This window comes from Lolium perenne, chromosome 3 (genome assembly GCF_019359855.2).
Source record: "Lolium perenne isolate Kyuss_39 chromosome 3, Kyuss_2.0, whole genome shotgun sequence".
Lineage (NCBI taxonomy): Eukaryota > Viridiplantae > Streptophyta > Magnoliopsida > Poales > Poaceae > Lolium > Lolium perenne.
This window is the reverse complement of record NC_067246.2, coordinates 283,138,001-283,153,486: the sequence shown is the minus strand read 5'-3', so window position 1 is coordinate 283,153,486 and position 15,486 is coordinate 283,138,001. Positions and strand designations below refer to the sequence as shown.

Here is a 15,486-nt window from a genome sequence, read left to right as displayed (position 1 = left end):
CTACGTACAAGATAATGCACGCAGTGTACATACAGGCTACAGGCTACGGGGTCCGCCGATGCAACGGAGATTGCAGCGCGCCATGGGCCCAACGTCAGCCTATCCTTCTGCATTATCTGCCTCGCTGTCATGTTACGTAGGTTACCTAGTTCATTGTATTCTTCCATGCTACATCCAGTATCAATCCAAGTATGCCGAGTTGGCGGCGCCGGCGCACTGCCGCCACATCCACATCATCCCTGATGCAGCTAACACTCACTGATTGATCTGCTTCCATTTTTATATCTTCATTTCCTACCATATTTGACTAAAACGAGTGCAAAGTTCAGACACGAGACTCCGAAAATCTTTCAGCTCCAAGGATCAACAGCATGCACCCCGCTGGAAAATTCCATCCTCCATTGCCGACGCTCCGGTCAGAATCTGACCGTCAGATGGAGAGCGGCGGCAAGATGCACATCGTGATGCTGCCATGGCTGGCCTTCGGCCACATACTGCCCTTCGCCGAGTTCGCCAAGCGCGTGGCCCGGCAAGGCCACCGGGTCACCCTCTTGTCTACTCCAAACAACACCCGCCGGCTCATCGACATCCCCCCGGCCCTCGCCGGCCTTATCCGCGTCGTGGACATCTCTCTCCCGCGCGTCGACCGCCTGTCTGAGCAGGCCGAGGCGACCATCGACCTTCCCTCCGACGACCTCCGCCCGTACCTCCGCCGCGCCTACGACGCCGCCTTCCAGGACGAGCTCTCCCGGCTGCTCCAGGAGGAGGAGTCGAGGCCGGACTGGGTGATCGCCGACTACGCGTCGTACTGGGCACCGACGGTCACGGCGAGCCACGGCGTGCCATGCGCGTTCCTCAGCCTGTTCGGCGCTGCGGCGCTCTGCTTCTTCGGCACCACGGAGACGCTCGTCGGCCTCGGGGAGCACGCCAGGACGGAGCCGGCGCAGTTCACCATCGTCCCGGAGTACGTCCCGTTCCCGACCACGGTGGCGTTCCGCGGCTACGAGGCGCGCGAGTTGTTTGAGCCGGGGATGCTGCCGGACGACTCCGGCGTGTCGGAGGGCTACCGGTTCGCCAAGTCCATCGAAGGGTGCAAGTTCGTGGGCATCAGGAGCAGCGCCGAGTTCGAGCCGGAGTGGCTGCAGCTGCTCGGCGAGCTCTACCAGAAGCCGGTGATCCCGGTTGGCCTGTTCCCTCCACCGCCGCAGCAAGACGTCGCCGGCCACGAGGAGACCATGCGCTGGCTGGACAGTCAGGCGCCAAACTCCGTCGTGTACGCGGCCTTCGGCAGCGAGGTGAAGCTGACGAGCGCGCAGCTGCAACGGATAGCGCTCGGCTTGGAGGCGTCCGGGCTGCCGTTCATCTGGGCGTTCAGGCCACCAACCGACGCCATCACCGGCATGGACGGGCTGCCGGGGGGCTTCGAGGAGCGGCTCGCCGGCCGGGCAGTGATCTGCCGAGGCTGGGTGCCGCAGGTCAGTTTCCTGGCACATGCATCAGTCGGAGGGTTCTTGACGCACGCCGGCTGGAACTCCGTCACCGAGGGCCTCGCGCAGGGCGTCAGGCTAGTGCTGCTGCCCCTGATGTTCGAGCAGGGCCTCAACGCCAGGAACCTGGTGGACAAGAAGATCGGCGTCGAGGTTGTGCGGGATGAGCAGGACGGGTCATTCGCGCCCGGCGACATCGCCGCGGCTCTGAGGAAGGTCATGGTGGAAGACGACGGCCAGGAGTTCGGGGCTAAGGTGAAGGAGCTCGCCAAAGTGTTTGGAGATGACGAGGTGAATGATCAGTGCGTGCGGGATTTTCTCAGGCACCTGTCTGAGTACAGTAGAAAGAACAAACTATAGTGCCATTTTGGTTCAGGGTTGTGTCATTTCAGGTGCCATATAAGTACACTCAGCTGTGTTCTCTAGTCAGTTAGCGATCAGTTGTTTTATTGGCTCCTGGGTCTGGAAAAGGTAGTACTGTTACCAGACTTACATCCTGAATTGAAATAAAGACATGGAATGAAACTTGCAAATACCCAGATAATAAAAACTCGAAAGTGCCTTTGGCACATGAGCACCAGTTCTCCTGAGTTTCAAAAAATCATATTTCTTGTATTTCAAAAAATTGAAATTAAATACGAACATACATATAAACATTTCGAGGGTACGGTAAATTTTTTGGAGGAAAGTATGTTGTATTTTGAATTGTACAAAAAAGACAAATTTCTGACAAATATATGCTCCTATACACAGCCATAAATTTGTTTTTTTTTTCCTGTAGCTCAAAATACACTACCGAAACTTCGCATGAGCATTCAGCACGATAAAAACCCCTTTGAATTAAGTGAATCAAGCTATACGTGATTTAAGGCGTTTGCCATTACAAATTTACAACCCAATAAAAACCACACTGTTACATTGAAAAGAAATATCAACACGGGCGTGTGTACAACCAAAAGGTCAAATTAGCAGCGTAAATCCCTTCAGCCAAAATTGTCACCTACTGCACACAAATTCCCCAGATCATCTGAAGCGTGAGGATAAAGTTACCTTTCACCGTGCAAGCCCCAGAAGAGTCCTTGTTCTGTTCAGGTACAAGTCCCGGGATTTCCACATCGCAGGAAGGTACCCTACGACCATGGCAAAGGATAACTGCACCACGGCATCCGTCTTACCCAGTGACACCATCGGCGTTGTAGATGAAGGCTTGTATTTCAATAGCTTACTGTCTTTGGCCCCTTCAATCAAGAGCTTAATGTTTTTGGAGACTACCATGGCATGCCTCTGCACGAAGTATCCTTGATTGAGCTCCTGCGCCAAAGCATATTTTTTTTACACGCCAGAGAACTTTCTACAACTGTATGTTCAGTATATAACAACTGAATAACACTATACTAACCAAACAGCTGTTTCAAAATGGAAATTAATAAATAGTCATGTCAATATTGTGATAGCATCAGCGATAACTGGTTGCATTAAAGTGGAAGTTCAACAGAAGACATGGAAATTCAGGATGAACTTACGGGGGCGTCCGTGATATCACCAGCAGCAAAAATATTACTTTGGCCTTTCACTCTGAGATTTGCATCAACCATCAATCTTCCATCACTGTCCAAGCAATCTTTCAGCTCGGAATCCCTAATCCATGATGAACCCAGTGGTCCATCGAGGCATGAGAAGTAGCAATCAGCTGTTATCTCTATCCCTGAGGAAGTTCTGAAGAGCCTGTCTCCCTCCGACATGGACTCCAGATCGACTGATTGCTCCAAATGAACTTCAACATTCTTTGATCTCAGCCAACGCAGTGCCTTGCCACCAGCTTTGTGACCAATAGATTCTAACAATCTTGGTCTGTCATGAACCAACGTCACCTTCTTGTCTGGATAATTCATGGCTATTTCAGTAGCAAGCTCAACCCCTGACGACTCACCCCCAATTATAAGAATCGACCCTGAATATTTTATCTTCATATTATCTGGAAAATGTAAATGAGATCAGATACTCAAGATCTCAAAATATCCATTGCAAAGAACCACTCATACCCAGGAAACATTCACTATGTTATATGTACATACAACGTTACTTAAAATAGTATAGAATAGCCCAGATTAATTGTAAAATTGTCTCTATTGTCTAAGCACTGAGTTATGACGTAATGACATTTGTTTGATACATGTGATCCTCAGCTCTTGCTAGAGTAGACAAGTCTATTAGAAAACAAGGAATTGGTAGTTGTTTTGTTGAGACATTCTTGTTGATACATAACATATCAAATGATATAGGTTTGTTGTGTAAACAGATTCAGTTCAAGCAAAAAAGTTCCCAACATTCATTTTTCCAACAAATGTGGAGTGCATACTTTATTTTGTCTGGTCTGTCTAAACAACTATCAGTGCATCTAAATGAGAGAAAAGTGGATATAAAACATAAACTTATGAAAGAAAGCAACAATTGGAGAACATGGTGGCTTGCCTTCTTGAAACTGTTCTAGTCTGTCTCTCCTGTTTCGTGGACACTGATTTGTGTGACCTGTGGCAATGACAAGGTATGTGTACTCCACCAAACGACCCTCTGCTGTGATCACAGCATCTCCCCTTACATCAGCAGAAGATGCTGTAATGACTTGAGTGCCCCCTAAGTAATCATTGTGGTTAATTAATGACTTCTCAGCAACAGATGGCTCCACCTTGGATATCATGTTAGTCCATGGAATTTCAAGGTACTCCTTCCTAAAATCGAGTGAGAGAAAGGTGTGCAATTATATCTTGGTTAAGATGAAGAGAGTATAACTTGGGAAGTTGGAGTTATCGACCTATGCTAGCATCCTCAAAATATTGCTCTCAGAAAAAAAAAAATTGTCTAAGCATGTTAAATAAGATAGGGCATTCCCAGCATTCTTCCATAGGAAAATTTTCCAGTTTACTGCATACAACGTGCAATGCTGACGAACGACAATGAACACAGACTACATAACCACCTCATCCGTTGTAAGAGTTAAGAGGTTAAAGTTGAATGTTAGGTTTTATCCGATCAAATCACATACAACGAAGGTAGACTAATCCATCAGTGTTAATTTTGCATGGACATCTCAAGCAGGATGGACCTATAATTTAAGACATGGATAACAATAATCATCATACACTTAAAAAAAACTATTGTTATTACAAATTTGCCCCTACTATTGTTATCACAAACATCTTTACAAGGAGTGTATTCACCCCTGTTTGACTGATTCCTCATAATTACTTTTCTATATACTGTGGGCATCCAATGACAAAGTAATACAGCCTCAGGGACGGTGGCGGATATTATAGGTGATTCATAAGGTTCTCTCTCAGAATGTGGAAGATCAATTTTTTATACTTAACAAGTGAAAGATCAATCCACCAAATCAAAGTAATTCTTGTTAAAAATTATCTCATAATATCGATTGATCTATGAGAGATTCATTTGGGCAGAACTAATGTTAGTGAGTTATCTAAATCATGGGGTTAATGCACGAATTTATCATTCAGCAATGCGTGAAAAAGTAATCAGCAATCCGCTCAGTTCCATCAGGCACCCCACAGTCTCGGCACAAGCTTATCAGAAATCTCATGATATAACTCATCGGCTAGCCATATTTGGGGATAACAGATAGGTGTAAGAAGTAAAGAAGATATGTGCAGAGCTGTAGATAGATCGGCGGAAAGGGGTTCGATTTGATGCTTACGGGTCGATCAGGATGACATCAGCGTGGTCCTGTAGGGAGTTGGCGACGAGGGCGCCGGCGACGCCGCCACCGACAACCACCACGACCGCCCGCCGGCTCCCGTAAGGATGGACCCATCCGCCGGCGCCGGCCATCGCTCCCGGCCGGCGAACCGGACGAGCGGAAGGAGTAGGAGCCGGTGGTGGTGGCAGCGGCGGCTACCGGTGGTGGCGGGTGCTGCCAAGGCCGGGAGGGCGGGGACGCCATTCTTAGAAACAGGGCGATGGAAGCTCCGGTGCCTGCGCCGCGCGCAAAGCGGTGGTTCCTATCTGGGGCGCGGTAATTCCCTGGTTTCGTGTTTCTGCTCGGACGGCTGCGGGTATTTCGTTATTTTTTTTTTTGCTGTTTACTCGGTTTTTCCTTTTCGTGGATCGGTTTCTAGTTTCCCGGTCATTTTTCATGAACTTTCTGAAAGCTGAATTTTTAAAATTTGAAATTTTTCAGTTTTTAAACATAAAATCTGAACAATTTTAATCCAAACTTTTTTCAAATTTGATTTTAAAGTTTCACCTTTTCTCAAATGTAAATATGTTTAATCTAAATAAAAAGAAAAAAAGAGAGGAATCGTATTTTTTTTATTGGGCCACACCCCACGGCACTGATGTGCATGTGGCGCCCCGCTTGCGCTCGCTGAAAAGGAGCCGAAACCCTATTCATCGCTCATTTGCTTGCATTAAAGCGCTCCGCACATGCTTCGATTGTTCTCGGGTCGACCCATTTAGCGTGGACAACAACATAGCGTTGACCGGTTTTTTTGAAAGCCTTTTAGATTTTTTTTCTAGAAGTTTCTAGCGCGGGTCTTTGTTGGTTCCCATGATTTCTTTCAATTTTTCTTTTTTCTATCTTTTTCTCTTTGCTTTTTTATTTTTAATTGAAATCTAGGAATTTTTAAAATTTGAACATTTAAATATTTTTTTATTTCTAAACATTTTTTTTAAAAATGAACAACTTCCAAGTTTGAACATTTTTTAATTTAAACAATTCTCTAATTTGAACAATTTTTAATTTAGAACATTTTTAATATGAACAACGTCTTAATCAAGATCTATTTTCAAATTTGAATATTTTTCGAGTTTGAATTGACTTACCCATGAGAACCAAGGCCTCCTGGATCTGATCCTCTAAGTGCAGGCCCCAACTCCATCATCCCCAACAAGCAGCGCAGAAGAGACCAAAGGCCGAGCCTTTGTGTTCCCCAAGATCGAAAGCCCGGGAAGGATACATGGGTGCTGATGTATGCGTTCCTGGGAAAGATGTTGTCCCTCATAGGGGAGGCATATGGAGTGTGGATGCCACCTAGCGGGAAGCGCACTATAGTGTGGCATCCGGGGGAGGCCCTAGGATGCCCTCACATGGTATTGTTCTTCATGCTAGGATGCCCTCACATGGTATTGTTCTTCATGCTAGGTGGCATCATCGAGCATGTCTTCAATGTCATGTTATAAATGCTTCGGTTAATGTTGTTACTCTACATCAAAATATTTGAAATTAATTTCATCGTTTTTCTCTTCTAAATTATTTATTATGATGGTTTTCAAGGTTTTTAATAGGAAACATCTTTTTTTAGAAACAACGCAATATACATTGTGTACTCACATATGCACGTCCACATCACCACCACACATTGGCGGATGTAGAGGGTGGCCAGGGTGGTCCATGGACCACCCTGGAATTTCGATTTGGCCCATATACCATATAGCAAAGAAAAAAAATGGAAAAGCCCATCTGAGCAAAATTTCGACCCAACAAAGACCACCCAAGCGAGCCCCCCATCTTTGGTTCGTTTCTGGACGAGAACGAGCCCCCGTCGCCGCCAGCGCCAGGTGCCCTCCCTGCTCGCCTCGTGCCCTCACCGCCGGCTCGCCTCCAACACGCCAACGGCCAACCTCCGCCACTCCCCGCTGCAATCAGCCTGTCCCGGCCGCCCTTCCCCTGATCCCTTCCCCAGCTCCCCTGCCCCGAAGGCCTGAACCCTAGGCAGTAGGCAGAGTAGGGAGGCCGCCGGCGACCGGCGTTTGTTCCGGCCCGGCTCCGTCCGTTCGTCGCTCTAGTGGGGTGGAGAAGGCAAGCAGGCAGCAGGCCAGCAGCCCCACTTCATCCTCCAACTCTAGCAATTAAGAAATTTCAGATTTTTCTCACTGTTATGCCTAATTGTCTAAATGTAAAGTTATGGATAATGAATCGATAAGCTAGAAACAAGGAGGCGTATCGTTCATAATTTGGTGTACTTGTTTCTCAAATTCGTAGTGCTTTTTCCAGTGGCGACAACAAATGTTGAAAGAGCATTTTCTGCAATGAGTTTTGTCAAGAGCAAGTTGAGAAACAAGATGGGTGTTAGTCTTTTGGACGATTGTCTCCAAACTAATACCAATGGTCTCAATTACATTTGTTTGTTTGTGTCCAATTTTTTTTTTTTTTTTTTTTTTTTAAGATGGACCACCCTGATTTAAAATCCTAGATCCGCCAATGCCACCACACCACATGAACACACTAACACAACGAAAACATTACCCCTCGTTCATAAAAGATTGGAGACACCTTGTTAAACCTGAGGTTTGGCGATCAAACCCTCTAGATTTCTATGGGATTGGGGAGGTCGATGCCTTGTACCCGAAAAAAAAACACTGAGTTATTGTTGTTATCAAACTCAATGCTAAAAAAACCGATCAGCACACAGGACATAGAACAAAATGCAAAGGTCCATCAGCTGTTTGAAGCAAATGGTACTAGGATAGTACTCCCTCCGTTCTTTAATTAATTAGAAACAGCAACCATCACGGCATCACCCACGACAGAATGCTACACGGGGAAACAGTGGGCTGCAAGTCTGCTACACGCGTCACGGGAAAACAACGGGCTGTAGTACGCAGCTGCAACACGTACGACGGACTGCAGCTGCCACGCTAGCACGAGTCTGTGTGCAGGCAGCGGTTTTCCATCTTCGGGCCTGCTACGTGACACCGGGACCAGGTCCAGCCGACGATCTTAGACAAAAATAACTTATTTTTAAAAGTTTGACACAAAATAAATTTATCTAAAAGATAATTTTGAAAACAACCCTCTTTCATGATATCCTTGGGTAAGGAGTCATACTCTATAGCATGAAGTCGTAGCTCAAGGCGTCATGCTCTGCAGTATGATTCCGCGGTTCGTGGTGCCATGATCATAACGCATCGTGCTTAGAGCATGGAACCGTGGCCCTATAGAGCATGACCCCCGTGTGTTAGGCCGTTATACAATAGGTTAGTTTTTGAATTGATTTCGAAATCGAGTTTGCGACGATTTTTCGAGATTAGATTATTCTCATCCTTTCCGTTGGTCCAGCCGCTTGCTGCACAAGAGAGACATTGCGCGAGAGCGGGCGGTTAGAGCATCCCCACTCGTTGGCGCTCCCCACGCCCAAATCCGGCGAAATTTTCGTCCGGATTGGATGAAGTTTTGGCGTGGGGAGCGCTAGTTTCCCAGCCGCGTGCCCAGGCGAAGTCGACGATGCGAATTTAAAAAACGGAAACTTGACAAACTTCGGCTAAAATTCGGGTGAATATAGACTAAATTTAATGATATTTAGACTAAAACGGGCGGAGTTCATACATAGAGGCCGAATTCGACTATATTTCGAATTCGGCTAGGGGAATTCAAACGCTAATTTTAAAACACGGCGCTCTACATGCCCATACGGCGGTAGAACACCGTGTAGTCGTCGCCGCCGTCGGAGCCGTCGTCCTCGACCTTCGGCACCTTCGGGCTGCGCGGCCCGGCCGCTTTCGCCCTGGCCGGCGTCTCCCCACCCCGGGGATGGCTTGTACCGATCGTCGTCGGAGGACTCGAGGTCGACGACGGGGACGGCGACGCCGGATGGAGGTGTCGCAGACGGCGGTACCGCGCGACATCGTCGTTGGCGGTTGGAGCGGCGCGGGCGGCGAGTTGGCGTGCGGCGGCCGAGGTCCGGCGGCCGCCGCTGGCTCCGCCTCTGGCGCGCTGATCGCGCGCAGCGATCCGGTGCGGCGTCGTCCGCGCGCTTCTCCTCCTCCATGTCGGCAAGCGACACGGCGATCGCCTCCGCCATCGCGGCCTCCTCCGCGCGCTTCGCCTCCTCCTCGGCGAGCCGGCTTGCGGCGGCCTCTTTCTTCGTCTTCTTCCGGCCGCTCTGCGGCGCGGAAGGTCGTTCTCGGATGACGAGGGCGCCGCTGCTGCGCCTTCGGTCGCCGGCGGAGACGCCGGCTCCTTCTTGACGCGCACCGGCGTCGAAGGCGACGTCGCCTCCTCCTCTTCACCGGCGCCAAGGATGACCTTGACGCCGATCCGAAGACGACGAGCTGGCAGCCATGCGCCGTGGCTGCCGTACGCTTCCCGACGGCGGCTCGCCGATGCCCTCGATGCCGATAGAGGGGGCATCGTGAGCACCGGGGAGTTGCCGCCTCGATGTGCTCGATGACGGCCTCGAGTGTCCGGCCCGGCGCGCCCACCACCGTCGGCGGCCCGCGGCGTTGTTGCGCGCAGGCGGAGGCGGCGGGCCGTCGTAGGCCGCCAGCTCCCGCTCCCACCGCTGGAGGAAGTAGGAGTTCCACCGCGTGTAGTTGTCGGGGTGGTGGCGCGGGTCGGCGCGCTCCTCGTCGGTCATCGTCATCCTCGCCTCCTCGATGGCGACGTCGAGGGCATGGCCCCGCGGCGGCGGCGGGATTGGAACGCCGCCAGCACTTAGCCGCCAGCCGCCTCCGGGAGGCCTCGTGTCCGGCGGGCAGGGGTACCCCGCCTGGTGGAGGAGGTGCCCCTCCCACGCGTGGAGAGACCGGCGGGCGAAGCCGTTGTTGGCTGCGCCGTCGTCGTCGTAGAACGCCATCTTGAGAGTAGAGGGAGAATGAAGGGAGAGTGGAGCACGGGGTACGCCTCGCGGCGAGCGGACCGGCGTATATAGGCGTGGCTGGCGCGGGGATTAAATGCCGCGTGGATCGCGACGAGCTGACCGGCGGCAGCCTTTAGTGCGCGCGGAAGACGATGCGTGCGCGGAAGACGAAGACATTACTCGCCGCGTGGCCGGCGAATGCATGCCGGCGGCAGGCTTTTACAGCGCGCGGAAGACGACGACATTAACTCGCCGCGTGGCCGGCGAATGCAGACCGGCGGCGAAGCTTTACGGCGCGCGGAAGACGATGCGATGAGGACGACGATCGGTTTCTCTCGCCGACAAGTTGGGGCCACCAGACGCGCGGGAAGTTTCCTCGCCGTTTCGCGCGCTTTCGTTTCGTCCGGAGTCCCCGAGCGCTCCCCGGGGGGCCGGGGGGGGGGGCGTGGGATCGCCGGATGAATTTAGGCCCAAATCCGGACGAAAACGAGGAACCGGGGGCGCGACTGGGCCGAATTTCGCCGTCCGGATGGAAAAAACGCTCGCCGGGGGCCTGTTCGGGGGGACGAGTGGAGATGCTCTTACAATCTCGGGCTACACATAGCCCGATTTTTAACCATTGAAAAAAATGACATTTTAAAGTTTTACAAATATTTGACCAAAAATTATAGATGTAAAAAATAATGTACACTATCAATTTGAAAAAGTCTCTGCTCTTTTGGTCTGCACAAAAATGTCATAATATGGCATATAAAGTACTAAATTGTGTAAAGAATTAATCCTCAAAATTATGTCAAATTTGGTCATTTCCGTTAATCTCATTATGAGTCGTTTCGGGTTAAGATTATCTATGTTCATAGAAATACATCATTTTCTACATCTATAATCTTGCAGCATTTTTAGAACTTTAAAATTGTGTTTTTAAATTTTGAAAAAAAACAAGCTTCATGTAAACTCGACCTCTGAAGTGAATGAAGAGTTCGAGCTACATGAGTTCCTTTTTCCCCAAAGGTCACTCCATGCAAAATGTACAATTGCTCAAATATATAGTGAATACACTCATCCATATAATGATATAAACGCAACGCATGTATTATGTATACTCACGACGAAAACATCGTCATCTCTTCTACTAACGCAGCAAAGTGTCAAGATTTGATCCATGATAGGGTGAGTGTCACTGCCCTCTCTCGCTCCGTTGGTACTTGATAGTGTCGGAGACGCAACGATTCGATCCACTCCGAGGTCAGCAGCAAACGAAAGGAACACCACAATCCAAAGTTCCGACACGTGACTTCTCCATCTCTACCGGCTGCACGTGGGTCCCACATCCCTGTACAAAAGCGGCCCCGTGCGCACCAGTTCCGATCACCGCCGCAGACAGAGGCACAGTCACACCGCACAGCGCACAGCCACCGCACTCGCGCGGCGCAGATCCGATCCCCCATTTCCGGCGGCCATGGCCGGGCGCTTGGACCTCCAGGGCAGGCACGGCAAGTCCCGCGTCCGCGTCTCGCGCGTGTGGCGCCGCCCCGCCGCGGACGGCGGCCACCTCTTCGTCGAGTGGAGCGTCGCCGTCAGCCTCGTCTCCGACTGCCTCCCCTCCTACACCTCCGATGACAACTCCGCCATCGTCGCCACCGATTCCATCAAGAACACCGTGCGCTCTCCCACTCCCTCCCCCGCGATTCTCGCCCTCCGTGCTCTGGCTCTTGATGCGTTTACCTTTTTGCTCGATCAGGTGTATGTCAAGGCCAAGGAGTGCACGGAGGTGGTGTCCATGGAGGAATTCGCCGTCATCCTCGGAAGGCATTTCACTTCCCTGTACCCACAGGTAATTAAGGAGTTCTCTTTGGTTCCGCTTCTGCTAGGCGAAACGTGTGGGACTCTCATGGATACTTTTGGGGTGTCTGTGCGTCGGCAGGTCTCGGAGGCGACAGTCACAATCGTGGAGCGCCCATGGGAGCGCGTGGTCGTCGACGGGAAACCTCATTCACATGGTGAGACCAGTTTCTACCTTATTCTTGTTGTTTAATTTTGCCGTCGTGAGGAAGAGTGCATCTGGCCAAGTGGCCAATGATCGGTCTTGTTCTGCAGCAGGGCAGATATCAGTTGTTCACTTGTTCTTGCACGAGTGGCTTTACTTAACAATACCAAAGTGCATTACAACCGCTCCAATGAGCAGCTGAGTAAAACAATGTGGCACACGCCTCATACCACTGTGCTGTTTTAATGGTCAACGACCCACATGTGAAGAAATTATTAGACCTTCCAAAGTGATCCTGATCCGCCTCCTCTGTAGATCAGCACGATAGAGGATGCATGTCGATCTATGCATTGATGTGAAAATTTTATACTCCCTCCCATTCATATTACTTGCCACTAGTATGGATGTATCTAGAACTAAACTATGTCTAAATACATCTATATTAGTGTCAGCTAATATGGATCGGAGGGAGTAATAAATATCATACAAGGAGCAGCCTGTTAAAGTAATAAAGATAGAGACAAGGGAGGTTAGATACAGCAAGTTATTGGTAACGCTTATCTATCAACAACTCGGCCATCTCTATGTTGCAGATGGCCACAAATATCACGCCGCTTTTATCGAACATGAGGAGGGGGCACAATAATCATCATGGATGTTTTTGGTCACACTACAATTAACCGGGAGTCAGTTTAGTGTTTTCATCTTCAGTCTGCATAGAGAAACGCACATTTATTTTGAGTAGCATAATTCACAACTTTGGAGGTTGATTTGTAGTCTTTCTTCCAACTATTAAACTACATATTATTATTATTGTTATTATTACTCCGTATTATTATTATTATTAGATCCACATTTATCCACATTTCAGCATGCAATTACTGTTGGTAGGCCTGCCTATGTTAGAACCTTTTATTTCTGTGCATCAGCCCAAAATTAGCTTTTTTATGGTATTCTGTCATTTTGACTGTAAGTTGGATAGTGCAGGGAAGATAGTCCCTTTATTTCTTCCATTATCCTCTTAAGCATACCTTCCTAGTATTATACACTGATAGTCAAAAAGAAGGATTATGAAAATCAGACAGTTTCTTTTGAACTGCTTAAAGATAACTCTTTGTTTTGACTTATAAGATTCCTGCTAAATGGCATTTATTGTGGTCTGATAACACTTATATATTGAACTTTTTTTCAGGATTCAAACTTGGTTCTGAAAAGCACAGCACAGAGGTCACCGTGAAGAAGTCTGGAGGCCTGCTTATAAACTCTGGGATACAAGGGTACTCCCTGCTAAAGACAACTCAGGTGTTTATCTAATTTATTTCCTCATGCCACCATCCTCAATGAAATGAACTCCACCATATTTTTCTTGATCTGTGGTTGATAGCAGCGTGGTAGTTGTACTTCATTTCAGTGAGGTCACTCGGAGCACATAGTTGTGTAAGTTATGGATTCTGATATGAAAGAGATTTCTAGGAGATCATTAGTTAGGAAGATACATGTGGCCGTACCAGAAGTTACCTTCTTAGTGGTTGTGCATGGGTTGTGACTTGTGAGTCAGTCCTTGTAGAAGACCGTTCAAACATGAATGGACTTCTAGGCCGCATCTATGTCAACTTTTGGGGATCATCTTATGCAACATGTCAGCAAGCTGGCACTTAGGGTATGTTTGGTTTTGAGCCAACGATGGCCTTACCAAAAAAAATTGTATGCCCGTGCCCTTTGGCTCCTGTTTGGTTGGCCTCCAAATTTTGTACCCCCGTGCACTTTTAGCTAGCTCAGCCCAAGCCGAGAGACACAGTTCATTTTTTCGCCAATTCGTGGGGAACCCAGGGGCGGCGGATTCCTTTGCCAATAATTTGGTGATGCCAGGATTTGGTCGAGCTGGTGCAGGCTTGCCCTTAGTTAGCTCAAGTATCACCGAGGCAAAATAATTTAACTATTTAAGTTCCATTAAAGTATAAAGAAATGTAAAAAAAAACTGAAGCAGAATTAGTTTACTTTGAAATATGCTGCAGCTGCAAGTCATAAATGCTTAATTCTCACCACCTTGTCTATTTCAGTCTGGATTTGAAGGATTTGTTAGGGACCGCTACACGCTTCTTCCTGAAACAAGAGAGAGAATTGTGGCAACAGAAGTAACTGCTTGGTGGAGGTTTGGCACTCTTACCATCTTCCCGGAAATTTCTCTTTTCCAAATCTGCTGATAGTTATTCAACCCGTTTTATTATTTCCAGTAGTAACTTGTGGCATTCTCTTTTAATTATCTATATCCAGGTATCCATTCGAGCATGTTTCCCAGCTTCCATCCAAGCCGTTTTGCTTCACGCAAAGATACCAGGATCTAAAGAAAGTTCTGGCAGACACATTCTTTGGTCCTCCTGATGTTGGAGTATATAGTCCGTCAGTGCAGAATACATTATACCTCATGGGCAGAGAAGTTCTTACCAGGTTTGCAACTTTGGGTTTTGGCCGTTAACCTGTTATCTGCTGTAGCTTTTTGCCAGCCATATTTAGCCCCTACTTATATGTAGGCACTGAATATGTCATTTCGATTCCCAGGTTCCCAGACATAGCATCGATTCAGCTTCGGATGCCAAACCTCCACTTTCTTCCTGTGAATCTATCAGGGAAAGAAAATCCAGGATTAGTGAAGGTGAGAAAAATGGTTACCACATTTGTGTTTGTCATGTTTGCATTCCCGCTGTTTTATTCTGATGGCTTATGGTGGGTTTCAGAACTCTCGTGCCATACCCACTTTAACTGAATTGTTTCAACGTGCAGTTTGCTGATGATGTGTACATGCCGACCGATGAACCACATGGAACCATTGAAGCAACGTTGACCCGTGCCAACTCAAAGCTGTGATTTCTTTGCTCCTCTCGTTTGCGAGGAAAAGCAGCAATTTCAACCAAGACCGGTAGCCAGGTTTATGATTTGGTTTGGTTTCTACAAGATGAAAATCACCAATAAACAAAGTGACACGAAGGAAAAGAGCAAGCACAAACCCTTGCGAAAGGGAAAATGGTGTAAACTTTGCAAACGACTTGTACATGGCCAGCTAGAGCTTCCACCATTGTAAATTATGTACACTGTTGGTAAAAAATACTCTGAAATAAACGTTGTGCCTCATCAATATTCGTAGAAACAAATACTTGCAGTAGATAAAAAGTAGTTATTATTTGTTTAAACTTTTAAAAAAAGCTGAAATTGCCAAAAGGTACTTGAAAACCCTGCAGTATCCTTGTGGACTGGGTCCTGCCTCACCTAAATTCGTAGACGGCTTGTACTCCCAAGAATTAGTTAAAAAATATTTACATCTATAATATTGAATGAACACATTAAGAAAATATACTTTATGGTAAATGTATTGATATTTATTTAGTATTGTAGTTATTTATATTTTTGTGTATAAACTTGG

At 48.0% G+C, this 15,486-nt stretch overlaps 3 protein-coding genes across 3 annotated transcripts; 2 read left to right on the top strand and 1 right to left on the bottom strand.

The window, feature by feature from the left end:
• Positions 1-202: 202 nt before the first annotated feature.
• On the top strand, positions 203-2,020 carry LOC127344312 (putative UDP-rhamnose:rhamnosyltransferase 1). Its single transcript, XM_051370544.2, has one exon. The coding sequence runs from the start codon at positions 372-374 to the stop codon at positions 1,845-1,847; it is 1,476 nt and encodes a 491-aa protein (XP_051226504.1). The 5' UTR covers positions 203-371; the 3' UTR covers positions 1,848-2,020.
• A 281-nt stretch (positions 2,021-2,301) lies between these two features.
• On the bottom strand, positions 2,302-5,462 carry LOC127344313 (uncharacterized). Its single transcript, XM_051370545.2, has 4 exons — positions 5,200-5,462; positions 3,960-4,216; positions 3,011-3,462; positions 2,302-2,798 (listed from the first exon to the last, which is right to left on the bottom strand). The coding sequence occupies exons 1-4, from the start codon at positions 5,331-5,333 to the stop codon at positions 2,541-2,543; spliced, it is 1,101 nt and encodes a 366-aa protein (XP_051226505.1). The 5' UTR covers positions 5,334-5,462; the 3' UTR covers positions 2,302-2,540.
• Positions 5,463-11,439: 5,977 nt separating this feature from the next.
• LOC127344314 (uricase) lies at positions 11,440-15,201 on the top strand. Its single transcript, XM_051370546.2, has 8 exons — positions 11,440-11,741; positions 11,823-11,915; positions 12,006-12,081; positions 13,261-13,370; positions 14,129-14,220; positions 14,343-14,516; positions 14,628-14,721; positions 14,850-15,201. Exons 1-8 carry the CDS (start codon positions 11,541-11,543, stop codon positions 14,931-14,933), a joined length of 924 nt encoding a protein of 307 aa, XP_051226506.1. The 5' UTR covers positions 11,440-11,540; the 3' UTR covers positions 14,934-15,201.
• The last annotated feature ends 285 nt before the right edge of the window (positions 15,202-15,486 follow it).

Coding starts and splice junctions, on each gene's coding strand:
- LOC127344313 (XM_051370545.2), bottom strand. CDS start 5,333: ATGGCCGGCGCCGGCGGATGGGTCCATCCTTACGGGAGCCGGCGGGCG. Junction 4,217..5,199: donor GATGTCATCCTGATCGACCC/GTAAGCATCAAA, acceptor ACTCGATTTTAG/GAAGGAGTACCTTGAAATTC. Junction 2,799..3,010: donor GTGATATCACGGACGCCCCC/GTAAGTTCATCC, acceptor GCTTTGGCGCAG/GAGCTCAATCAAGGATACTT.
- LOC127344312 (XM_051370544.2), top strand. CDS start 372: ATGCACCCCGCTGGAAAATTCCATCCTCCATTGCCGACGCTCCGGTCA.
- LOC127344314 (XM_051370546.2), top strand. CDS start 11,541: ATGGCCGGGCGCTTGGACCTCCAGGGCAGGCACGGCAAGTCCCGCGTC. Junction 11,916..12,005: donor TCACTTCCCTGTACCCACAG/GTAATTAAGGAG, acceptor GTGCGTCGGCAG/GTCTCGGAGGCGACAGTCAC. Junction 12,082..13,260: donor CGGGAAACCTCATTCACATG/GTGAGACCAGTT, acceptor ACTTTTTTTCAG/GATTCAAACTTGGTTCTGAA.